This window comes from Rhodamnia argentea, chromosome 8, assembly GCF_020921035.1.
Source record: "Rhodamnia argentea isolate NSW1041297 chromosome 8, ASM2092103v1, whole genome shotgun sequence".
Lineage (NCBI taxonomy): Eukaryota > Viridiplantae > Streptophyta > Magnoliopsida > Myrtales > Myrtaceae > Rhodamnia > Rhodamnia argentea.
The window spans coordinates 3689681-3702746 of record NC_063157.1 but is presented as its reverse complement, the minus strand read 5'-3'; the positions used below and the strand labels follow the sequence as shown (position 1 = coordinate 3702746).

The following is a 13066-nucleotide window of genomic DNA, read 5'->3' as shown; positions in this document are numbered from 1 at the left end:
TGCTTTGCCCCCTTCATGAGGCGCTCCACGTATATAATACATGTGTACAAAGATGTTCTTAAATTACCCCCTAAATATAAACTCGCCGCATCGAATGAAACGGTGAACAAAATCAATCACAGTGCCCCAAACATGTGATCGTCCGTGTGCTTTATGAGATTATATAGGGAAAAGTATAAAACAAATCCTAAACTTACTGCACTTGTACCGATTCCGTTCTAAACATTTCAATTGAGTTTTAAATATTTTCACATTTTATCGGTTTAGTCCATCCAATCGATTTTGATCGTAAATTGCTAACGTGGACGTCCATCATCATGTGTGGCACGATTGCGGCCAACGTAGATATTTTTTTATTTATATTTTAATATTTTCATTAATTTTAAATTACTTTTTGTTAATATTTTTTTCCTTTTTTTTTTCCTTCTTTCCTTTTTCTTTTAAGCGTGGCCGGCTAGGGTCGCAGCCATCGCCCGACCGGCCTTGCCAAGACCATGGCGGTAGGCGACAGTATGACCCTCACTCGCCACAAAGAAAAGAAAAAGGGAAAAAAAAGGAAAAAATTTAAAAAAGAGAGAAAAAATTACTAAAATTAATTAAAAAAATTCAGAAAATTTGAAAATTTATTCACACCAAAATTAGCCATTTCTTAACATCCATGTCAACGACTTCCGGCTAAATTTGACTTGGTGGACTAAATTGGCGAAATGTGAAAATATTTAGGACTAAATCGGCATAGTTGAAAGGTACATAACTAGATTGTCACAAACGTGACGTGCTTTTGACTTTTCCGGTACTTCTCCCAGATTACACGCGAAATCTTCGGCTCCTTTACTACATGGCCGGTTTGATATGAGCATATTTCGTGAGTTTTGACTGAGCACCATGTTGAACAACCTTATACGCGACTTACTTCTATCAAAGTTTAGCGGTTGACAATATATACGGGAAGCGAAAGAAAAATCGCGAGTCATTAAAAGAAGAAAAATTGGAAAGTTTCAAATTTTTTTTCTCTCTCTTATAACTTTCCTAAACCCTAGTCTCCAAAATAAATATTCTAAACTACACAACTAAATGGAAATTTCCCTGTCAAAAGCAGCTGCTTCGGAAATATTAGCACTAGCGGGGCCAGCCCACCTTAAGACCGGGCACATGCACCGACTAGATGCAAAGGAAAGGCGAGGCCACGACCGACGACTACGTATTTCGGACAAGCTGTCTCCCTCCTCTGCCTAAGTTTCATCTTCGTGGCACGCAATAAATTCAACACTTTCGGGTGTGACGTCACCACCCACGAATCCCCTTTATCTGTCATTTTCATCATCATACATATAATTATTCAATTATTCCATCTACTTTCCAATCTAATTACGAATTTTTCTTCTTTCTTTTTTTTAATCCTAAACGCATCATTCGCGCGACACGTCTCCTTCCCTCCTCATCAAGCATTTGTCACATTATATGGAGCACGACGTCGGCACGGACGGTGGTTCATCAAGTACATGAAAACGAACGAATTTTTCGTTAACTTTATGTTTTAGGTGCTTCAATTTCTTAATCGCTATTATGGTTCTATCTTCCTTGACAGTGACGTCATAATTTTTATAATTTTACAGTGGATACACCAAAATGGCGATTCTCGCGAAAATATTATCTCAGTACGTGTTATAATGTTTTATTTTCTCATAAAAATTAAAACCTAGTACACTTTTTCTTTTCTTTAATAGCATATTTTCTATTAGAGTTGATCTGTTAACACCATCAGAATATCCCAATAACGGATATTGCGTGCATCTCGTCCGATCTCAAATCTTTTCCCAACCGTATTACTACGTGGGATTCGATCCGAGAGCGATAAATTCCTCGATTTCGGGTTCTCGTCCCACCTCCCAACGCCCGAACCTTCGAGATTAAGGCTCCGTTTGTTTCGCGAAAAATAAATGATTGGAAAAATATTTTCCTTAAAACAACTGCTCGTATCGATTGAAATAATTAATCAATCCGAAAAGTTCCAATTATTGATAATAGCTTACGTTAAATTACTTCCATGGATTCAAAAAATATTTTTCGTTCATTCATTTTTATAAGTGATATTTTTTTTAAATTATTTATCTTTCACAAAACAGATAAAGCCTAGATGGTACTGCCTAATCATGCCTTTGAAAAGAAGCAATGCCAACTCTCAATCGCTAACTTAAATTTGTGGCCGAATTGAAAAACTAAATGGAGCCGCTCCACCCCATCTTTGTTATATCCCGCCTCTAGTGGGTGGGTCATATACCTTAACGGATTCAATGCCGCAACCAATAATTTCCAAACCTCATTTTTTTTTTTCAAATTTGGTGGGTCAAAGTGCAATATATTCAATCTTGTGTCCTTGTGGAAGGAAAAAAAAAAAAAAAGAGAGACTTTTGCGAACCTTAGTTGTCTTAGGTTTTTGTTGTTATATGTGGAGAACTTAATTAAAATCTAGCCATGATGTTGTTGTCCCGCTGGCATTGATGAACATGTGTCTTTTGTGTCGTCACATAGTGGAAGATACTAGACAGATGTGCCCGTTGATTGATGGCTGTAGTGGCCGCCACCCATATTCTCTTCAAATGTCGATTTCGTGGAGGAAGAAAATGACAATAATTTATGTTTATTTCGTGAAAAATAAATAATTTAATTAATTTTTTTAAAAAGAATTATATTTTGAAATGATTAATAAAAATATTTTCGATTTTATTAAGGATGACAATTTATATTTAAATATTTTCGTGAATAATAAAAGTATCTTTCGATCATTTCAAATTATTCATTTTTAGTAAAATAAATGAAGCTTTGGGATGGACCGACCTTAATTACTGTTTACAAATGAAACTAATGTAGTGACCCCATTTATTGACACACACAAAAAAAAAAAAGAGAGCAATTTCTCTTTTTGTCGGCCTCCGTAAATTCTCTTGGTTTATTTCTTTATTTGCTCGTATCAAGGAAATTATTTAATTGGAAGGGCAGCCGAATTTTCCAAGATTATACTATGTAATTTCTGACTAATCACATTACATTCTTCCAAGAGCTCTTTTTATTTACTCGATTTCCATCTCGAGAGAAGGAATTTCTGACAAATTCCGGGGGCATTAGAATAAATTAAGCTCAAATAAATCTTGTTAATACCAATTAATTAGAGTACCGAGGAAACATGGTGCAGCCAAACTGTCAGAATGGCACTGTTCTGTAGGAAAAGAGGGAAGGAAGGAAGAAGAAGAGTGGGTACTAAATGGGAAATTGAAGTAAACGTAGGGGCAAAAAGAGAATTTCAGAAAAGCTAGGTGTATGGAAAGAAGTGCCATACCACCTTCATCTTCTCTGGCACCGACGTTGACAATCAAGTAATCAACACTACCCCCCGACCCCCCGACGCAATTTTCAACGGCCCGCGTGATTCTGGGTTTTCGGTCTAACCCCAAACCCAATCTAACTCGGGTTACTTTCCGGGTCGGGGATCCACTATTTTCTTGAGTCGGATGTTCGGCGACATCGTTAACGGAGATGGGTGACGAGTTGCAGATCAAGATCGTTCTTTTATGGAGATTGGAACTTCATTAGTTCAGAGGGAAACGATCTATGACCAGGAAGACGATGAACAGCACTACCCCAAAAACAATTTTCAATGCCCTAACTCCGGTTTCTTTTCGGGTCGGAGATCCGCTATTTTCTTGAGTCGGATGTTCGGCGACATCGGCAATGGACATGGGTGACGAGTTGCAGATCAAGATCGTTCTTTTATGGAGATTGGAACTGACCAGGAAGACGATGACAGGGTTCGAATACGAACAGGGGTTTTGTTCTATAATACGTACAAGAATCTCGTGACGCTCTCCCGTAACCACAGGATTGGCCAACTTGCCAGGACGGGGAAAACAGTGAAATTCATTTTGATCCCTGTTTGTTTTTTACCATATTGCTTTTCGCAGTGAAAAAACACATCTCGGCTCGGTCTTCGAGATCTTCATTGTTATTCTTCTGCCGACTCCTGTGAAAGCTACTAATGCCTCACTCTAAAGTTTGATTTTTTAATGTATTTTTTTTTTCGTATAATCAAAGCGAATAAGACTTGAAGCGTGTGATCCTAGTGAAAGCTACACGTCCGCTAGACTTTCTCTTTGGCTCTGTCAATGGAAATTCACTCCTTGTTTTTTTGTTGTGGGGTTAACAAGAAAGGGAACAAAATCCACCTCTCGGACAAAATACGTGTCCATTGCACACATGAACGCGGTACCCCACGAAAGGTTGCACCTTTCCCTTTCTGGATCTGTATTTTCACTTCAAGAAGGTCAGAAAACATTTAATAAATATTAGAAGGGAATTTAAGAAAATTATTATGGGAATGAGTTTTTAGGACTACTTTTCTTTTTTTTGTCTGTGGCTTTGGATTCTTTTGGCAATTCGTGCGTGCCAGCTTTTTCTTGCCATAAATCTATAATTATATATAAGTAAAAGATTAGTAAGGAAAAGGGCTGATTGATGTGGCCTTTTTGCTTCTTTTGGGTCAGTGCTTTTGTGGGGGGAGGGGGAGAGAGAGAGATCAAGAGCACTTGAGAGGAGTGATGGAGAGTGCGAGGGGGAGGGGGAGGAAGAAGAAGATGATGTCGGTGTTCCTGATAATGCTCGAAATTTGCATTCTGGGCTCTACATTCACTTCCATTAATGCTGATACAGATCAATCTGACGGTGAGCAGTAACCCCATCTTCTTTCTTTTTCGTTTGCAGCTGGAAGCTCCTCTCATGTCTCCCTGCTCTGCAATCTGCAATGTTATCTCTCTTTCCATGAGCTTCCTTCTTGTAAAATAAAAGAAAAGTCTTTCTGGGTCACTGGATCTTGCTTCTGGGTTGGAAAAATTTGCTTAATTCATCAGTCACTGAGCTTTTTGCATTTTCACATCCCTGGATTTGTCTGTTGTACGCTGCTTTGGAGAGCAGATCAGATCGAAGGATTTCTAGAGCCTGTTGATAGTGAAATAAAGTTGGTTCTTTTTAGGAGTCCAGATAGATTTGTTTATACTGAGCACAGTTATGACTGCAGCTCATATAGGAAGTGATGTGGATCAGTGTAAGCGTCCAATACTTAGCTCATGATTATATAATCGGCCTATTATTCATATCAAACTCGCCGAATTTCAAACTCAGGTGGGAGTTTGCTTGGTTGATGCTTAAATGGAGTTTGTGGCCAGTGTCGGCCCACTCCATCTGTAATGAAAGACATAGGATTTGGTTAGAAAGGAACGACAATATGAAAATATACTTTTAAGGCCATTCAGAATTTGTGTTGAGTTCTGCTAATGGTTTTGGCTAAGACTAGCAGTTTGTGATGGAAGGTTCAACATTGCGCATATCTTCTACGGTTTGATGTGATTTGATGTTGATTGAGACTATTGCTGCAGTATAATAAACATGAAGTGAAGCAAATAGGAGGATTGGCAAAGAATTTTACATTCATCGGTCGGATTGTCGTCTCGTCGTCTCGTATACTCTCGGAATTTAATTTATGGAAGTGAAAAAGAGTAGAAGTGCAATAGGCAATTTCTTAACTCCGTCTTGTTACCTTCAGAAGTGCTCTTTTACCTGTTCAATGATTGACATGTTTCCTAGGATTCATGATTTTTATTGACAGCAGGTCTGACTTTATGATTGACTTTGCATTGATAAATCAAAGCATGTCTGAGAAATTCTCAGCTTGACAGCAAATAATTTGCTATCTGGTTCATTTTTACATCAATTAATTTTTCTGCTTGTGTTTCGTCCAATGCACAGCTGCTGCTTTACAGGAGATGTATAGCTTTCTAAACCAACCTTCTCAACTGACTCAATGGAGTGGCAGTGGTGGCGATCCATGTGGACAGTCTTGGAAAGGAATTACTTGCTCCGGCTCCAGGGTCACTGAAATGTGATATTCTAACATCGACCTTGATTCATCTTTAGCTATCTCTGTGCATTTTCTGATCTCTAATATTGTGATGTGCTGTTATCTTTTGTCAGTAAATTGCCAGGTCTTAGCCTTTCTGGGTCGGTTGGTTACAAGCTTCAAACCATGACATCAGTGATAAATCTGTAAGATAGATGGCCTTATTTGATCTGCTTAAACCGGTTATCCAACAAAATGTTTCATAACGTGTTGTTCTTTCGCAGAGATCTCAGCAATAACAATATTGGAGGACAGCTACCTTATCAAATTCCTCTAAAAGTGCAAAGATTGTATGTTAAACGTGCACTTCATTTCCTGTCTTCTCATTTTCTTTTTATTTTCAACAGCTTTTTGTATCTGCCACTTTTATACCTGAAGCGGTTGCATTAATGTGTGTATATATATGGCTTTTCCGTGCAGAAACCTTGCTAATAATAATTTTAATGGGCAAATCCCATGGTCAATTTCTCAACTGACCTCTCTTAAGTACCTGTAAGTGGACTCAATCCTATTATGTGTGGTTCTTACCGTTGGAATTTATAACTTAGGATCTCTTTTTGTTGAACTGTAGAAACCTTGGCCACAATCAGCTTCAGGGCGCATTGAACGATATGTTTGGACAGCTTTCTTCCCTCACTACCCTGTGAGATCCCTTTCTTACCTACGCTCATTTTGGTGGACTGTAGAAAATTGCTTTTGCTTAACTGAGGATGTTGAAGCAGTTCTTCATCCTCCTTTAATTAATTATTCATTGGCATTCATTTTTACATAAATTAGGTCGATGGAGTCTTCAGAGATTCCCTTAACCAGAAATTTTCTTTTTTGTTTGAATAATTTGACAAAGTGTCTAGTACCTCCTCGGTTAGTTGATATAACATTTTTCTGAGTTGGTGTTCTTTGTTGTTTCAGGGATGTCTCTTTTAATCAACTATCCGGCAATCTGCCTCAAAGTATTAGTTCCCTCTCAAGCATGACCACCATGTAAGCGTTGGCCACTGATTTACCTGTAAAAACTTGGTCCATCATCGTGATGCTTTCCTTACCATCCTCATTCATCCTTGTAAAGGTACTTGCAGAACAATCAATTCAATGGGGATATAAATGTCCTTGCCAATCTTCCGCTCGAAAATCTGTGAGTAACAGTGTTGCCGTTGCTAGTTTGCTGTGCCCTGGTTCTGGCAACTTAATGACATGATTTTACTTCTGCACATCTCAGGAATGTTGCAAACAACCAATTTACGGGATGGATACCGGTGCAGCTGAAAAATATTAATCTCCAGTGAGCATCTAACTTTAAGTCAATTTGGTATTTCTCTCTCAAATGACGACTCATTCACATTATGGGTCTGAATCTCCTTGACAGGAAAGATGGTAATTCTTGGAGCTCAGGCCCTGCGCCCCCACCACCTCCAGGTACACCTTCAGCCTTCAAACCGAATCACAATAAGAACTCTGGTTCTGGAAACAGCCCATCAAATGGCGGTTCTGGCAGTGGAAGCAAGAAATCAGGAATAGGCGGTGGCGGAGTAGCTGGAATAATCATATCAATTCTGCTTGTTGGGGCAGTCGTGGCATTCTTTGTTGTGAAGAGAAGATCTCAGAGAAGGTCGGCCTCAGATGTGGAAAAGCTTGATAATCAACCCTTTGCTCCTTTTGCCGCCCGTGAAGTGCAAGGTGATTCGTCTGCACCGAACTCTCAGTGTACACTACCTGATGGGGATTACCACTCATCTGCCTCTCTCCTTGTTTTGTACTATAGCATAAAAGGCTGATGATCTCGTTCTGAAGATGGAGTAGCCGAGTTAATTGCCAGAGAAGTAAACAATGCTAGTGGTCTTTTTTTCTCGTAGATGATTGAGCGCTATCTCTTCTTTCACAAACGAAAGCATAGAGGATTCCTGTTTTAGAGGAGCTTAGTTGCTAGACTAGTAAGAAATATTGTCCATTCCATTTGGGATTTTGACTTGATACCCCAGCCATGAAATATCAAAATCTGCTGATCAGTAAGAGTTCCTGTCAGTGTTAGTGAACTCTTTACATAAACTTTGCTTTAATACTAACATCAACAGCTATGTACTTGATGATGTTATCTTCTTCTGGCATTGTCTTCTTATGCACATAATGGTGCCCAGCCAAATCTGGTAAACATGAGCATCCCATAATTTCACAAGTATTGTCAGCTAAATAGATTTTTCCTTTAAGTGGTTCGCAGCCCATTGCAAGTGTAGCTCATTCTCCCCATCCTTTACCTTGTAAACATTATCAAACTTCAGGACCATGTCACCTGCCCTTTATTTTATTTATAAAACTGGGAACAATCCATGTAAACTGTTCATTTGACATTGTCTGAATAACCAGTAGTGATCATTATTATTTAGTGAATTAAGAGATCTGTCAGTGTTAGTGAACTCTTTACATAAACTTACTAACATAAACAACTAAGTACTTGATGATGTTATCTTCTTCTGGCATTGTCTTTTTATGCACATGATGGTGCCCAGCCAAATCTGGTAAACACGAGCGTCCCATAATTTCACAAGTATTGTCAGCTAAATAGATTTCTCCTTTAAGTGGCGCAGCCCATTACAAGTGTAACTCATTCTCCTGATCCTTTACCTTGTGAACATGATCAAACTTCGAGACCATGTCACCTGCCCTTTATTTTATTTATAAAACTGGGAACAATCCATGTAAACTGTTCATTTGACATTGTCTGAATTACCAGTAGTGATCATTGTTATTTAGTGAATTTAGCCAAAGTTGATCTCTGGGTTTCTTTGAGGAAGCAACCTGTCTATTTGCTGTATCTTTCTACCTTCCTTTGATTATATATTTGTTGTCCCTGCAGTGTATTGATTTTCTTCAGTAATATGATAAATAGCTAATGTTTTCCAAATGCTTAGCCTATTCTCTTTATACTTTTGTGTCTGCATATTTGTCTCAGAGGCGAAGTCCTTCCAGACAACCTCCATAATGAACACAAAATTCGATCTGCTGCCGCCAGCCTCAATAAATCTCAAGCCACCGCCTATTGATCGTCACAAGTCATTCGATGAAGAGGATTTTGCTAAGAAGCCTATTCCTGTCAAAAAGGCTATTAGAGTTCCTACGAACTTAACTTCATATTCAATAGCAGACTTGCAGATCGCTACAGGTAGCTTCAGTGTTGATAACCTTCTTGGTGAGGGTTCCTTTGGACGTGTTTATCGGGCTCAATTTGATGATGGGAAGGTGTGCTACTTACTTTTCTCTTATTTTTTGTTATTAATTTCCTTACCTCCTTTATGATGGATGCTTATGTTTCCATACCAATAGTATGTGAATCAATTGTAAGTCAAACACGATGTGCATTGCAGGAAGAGTGCAAACAAGAATTGATAGAAATGAATAGCATGTTTTTAGGAGCCCTGGCAGGCTTACCACCCACCCACTTAACTAGTACACATGCCTGTTCCCTCATACATGCCTGCATGCATGCACGCCACAAAGGAAAAACATTCGGAATTGCTGCCACAATAATAAATGCTTCCAGTGTAATTGAGTACCTAAATGCTTTGATGTGTCTCGCAAACTTCAATCATCAGTTCTTTTCCTCACTATGGTAGGTTTTTGCTGTGAAGAAACTAGATTCAACTGTCCTTCCCAATGAACTATCTGAAGAATTCCTGGAGATAGTTTCAAACATCTCCCAAATGCATCACCCCAATGTTACAGATTTGGTGGGTTATTGCGCAGAGCTTGGGCAGCATCTTTTGATATATGAGTTCCATAAAAGTGGGTCATTGCATGACTTCTTACATCTATCGGATGAAGATAGCAAGCCATTGACATGGAATACTCGCGTCAAGATTGCTTTGGGAACGGCACGTGCATTAGAGTAAGACTATTTAGTTCATGGGCAAGTTATACACCATGCCTCATAACATACAGTCGACTGAAAGTCCAGCTCCCTAAAGTTATGGGTCTTCGTTTTCCTCTCATGCGGATAAACTGTATGTTTCAGGTACCTGCATGAGGTTTGCTCTCCTTCCATAGTTCATAAAAACATCAAGTCTGCAAACATCCTGTTGGATGCAGAGCTCAATCCTCATCTCTCTGATTGCGGATTAGCAAGCTTCCTCCCTAACGCCGAACAGGTGAGTTTTCCAGCTTCCAGCATAAAGGATTTGTTCTAATTTTCTCTGCAAAACTCGGTGACACTGGAGCCTGCTGTTTTTCTCTCCCACTAGTATCAAAAACACCCTTGGCATTTCCCCGAGTAACATTCTCTACTGGACTCCAAGTTCTGTACAATGTCTGTGGCATGTGTTTAAATAGAAGTAGATTCTTAAGATAATGTCGACAACTCAGATGTCCTTTCCCATGTAGATATTGAACCAAAATATGGGGTCAGGATACAGTGCTCCGGAGGTTGCAATGTCTGGTCAATATACTCTAAAGAGTGATGTCTACGGTTTTGGAGTAGTCATGTTGGAACTCCTCACTGGACGTCAACCATTTGATAGGTGAGATCCACTTTAGAGACTTGTAAATCTCTCTCTTATTTGCACCTGAAATTGCACTCTTTAGTGTTGCATCATCAGCTCAAAGGATGCTGTGAGGAAATAAAGGTTCTCTTATCTCACAGTTAAAATGTTGAAATTGACAGCTCGAGGGGAAGATCTGAACAATCCTTAGTTCGATGGGCTACGCCTCAGCTCCACGACATCGACGCATTGGCTAAAATGGTTGATCCATCCCTCAAGGGGCTTTACCCAGTGAAATCCCTCTCCAGATTTGCAGATGTCATCGCTCTTTGCGTGCAGGTAATTTATCCTACTCATCAAAGGAAGCTGAAATTTTACCTCTTAAAGGTTTAGGAGTCCTTTTTTCGTGCACTATGATATTGATCGTTGTGTCGACGAGATGTCGCAGGTGGAGCCAGAGTTCCGACCACCGATGTCTGAGGTGGTGCAATCATTGGTTCGATTAGTTCAGCGGGTGAACATGAGCAAGAGAACTTTCGGGAACGAGCTGAGGGCACCCCAAAGACCTGATGATGCTGATGCCTACGAGAACACATCCTAGAAGACCTGTTGGATCCACTCGACGGTGATTGCGACTGTCTATGCTCCATGTTCAAAGACCCTTCTCTTCCAGAGGGATCTCTTTCGCCTTGTTCATTTCGTTTCCAGAGTTGATTACTGTGGACGTACAGCTTGAAACGAGAAATAGCTTGGCACATGTAGCTTGTTAATATCCATCCCATGGTCGAGCTAGTTCTTGCTCTGTTGTCTTTATTGGTTGGCCTGTGCTAATAATTGGTATTGAAGATCTGGGTTGAACCTTGAATATTTTTTCCCCTGCGATTTCGTAATATTTACCATCTCCAAAGATATTGCGCAGAAAGATTTGCTACCGTTAGTCTACCTTTTGATTTCATGGTGTCAAAATGACCAAACGATCTCATCGTGTATCCTGTGGGAGCATTTCAATCTCGTATCAAGTAAGGACACAAAGGCTTGTCTCAGATAAAGGCTTAAAGTGATTAATTTAGTCTCAAATAAGGGCTTCTCGAATGTTACTTTTTATGCCACAATCAAGGGGCAATCTTCATCTTCATCTTTCTTTTCTCTGATGTCTTTCGAACCTAACAGCAGCGGCGACGGCGAGAGCTCCAGTGGTGGCAGCAGCCTTCAGTGCACGGCGGTGAGGATTGGGCAAATTCGGCAGCGATTTAGCGACGGTATTTAGTGCGGACTAGCTCAAACCGTGCCCCGGGCGGCGATTTTCTTGCGGCGTCCCGACAAGCACGAAATCTGGCGATTGTCATGAGTATCTCACATGCGCTACCAGATTTACTGGGCGATTTTGTGATTTTCGGATTTGGGATTGGTGTGAATCGAAGCGTCGCCAGCATGAAATCATTCGTGATGAAATCTTCCACCAGATTAGAGAGACCCTTCAGTGGACATTCATTATCTGTAGGTCAAGAGGACATTGGAGGATGGACTAGAATGATTCTCCTTTCCGAGTCACCGTTACTTGGGATAAATGAAATGGAATTTGTCGGACGCTGATCTCCGTCTCTGTAAAAGCTATGCTCAGATCTAGTTCCCGGAGAAGAAAGAAATAATTACCAGCCCAGCCACCCAGGGGTTGGTATATTTAGATACATCTATCGTTAGAATTATGTGTACTACCACGACGAAATAATAAGTAAAAATAAGAAAGAGAAATGTGAGAGACAATGTTTTATCCCGATACATCCTTAAATTAGAGTTACATAGGATACTACTATAATTAGCGTATGACATATTCCTATTATAACTCTCAATTATAAGAGAAGTAAGTTATATATAAGCAATAACTGGCGACTATCAACTCAAACTATAAAAGTTGCTTCCTACAATACCGTCGGTGGCTCTCTGGGACCCCTACCCATTCACAAGTGGCGAGAAAGCAACAGTTGAATGCATAGCGATGCCATTGTTAATAATCGTGTTAAATCGTTCGCTTTCCTTCATCTGTTGATCTTTATAATCAATGTTTCGAAAATATAATTAAAATATTTAAAAAAGTATTAAAATTTTTTTGCAAGTTCTCCACGTCAGCATCGGCCAATCAAATGGACTGAATTGGCAAAATAAAAAGATTTAGGATTGAATTGACACAATTGTAATAGCTTTAAGACTTTTTGATTATCTTACCGATGATTACTTATCCAAGTTTGGAGGAATGACATCGTATGATGTATTTTGCCGGCGGCAGAGATAGTTGGATAGGTATCCCAGAAGTTGCAGGCTTTAATTTCTATAGTTCCCATCCGTAGACGGATGATCTTGTTGTCATGAAGAATAGCGAGTCGTCGTTTCATTCATCCGCTTTTACGAAATGATGATTCTTCATGGACGAGTTCGAATCTCGACGCTCGTCTCTTCCGGTATCGTGTGCGTCATGTGAGCCCGCGTCCTGTGTTTCGCGTAGAAGCGGCGAGTAAGCCTAGAAGGTTCTATTAGTTTCTCAAACTGGATTTGCCACAAGCTTACCCGTTCCCAAATTACACCTTAGCGAATGCTCTATTCTCATTTGATTAAAAAATAGATTCAACTCGCAAGGATTTTAAAGAGAAGCGCTGGA

The 13066-nt window shown here is 39.7% G+C and overlaps 1 protein-coding gene across 1 annotated transcript; it reads left to right on the top strand.

Annotated features, from left to right (window-relative positions):
• The first annotated feature begins 4491 nt into the window (after positions 1-4491).
• Positions 4492-11375, top strand: LOC115744770 (protein STRUBBELIG-RECEPTOR FAMILY 6-like). Its single transcript, XM_030680108.2, has 16 exons — positions 4492-4716; positions 5797-5929; positions 6022-6093; positions 6172-6237; positions 6368-6439; positions 6519-6590; positions 6857-6928; positions 7014-7079; positions 7164-7226; positions 7311-7621; positions 8892-9178; positions 9553-9824; positions 9951-10083; positions 10316-10452; positions 10596-10752; positions 10862-11375. Exons 1-16 carry the CDS (start codon positions 4593-4595, stop codon positions 11012-11014), a joined length of 2190 nt encoding a protein of 729 aa, XP_030535968.1. The 5' UTR covers positions 4492-4592; the 3' UTR covers positions 11015-11375.
• Positions 11376-13066: the final 1691 nt, after the last annotated feature.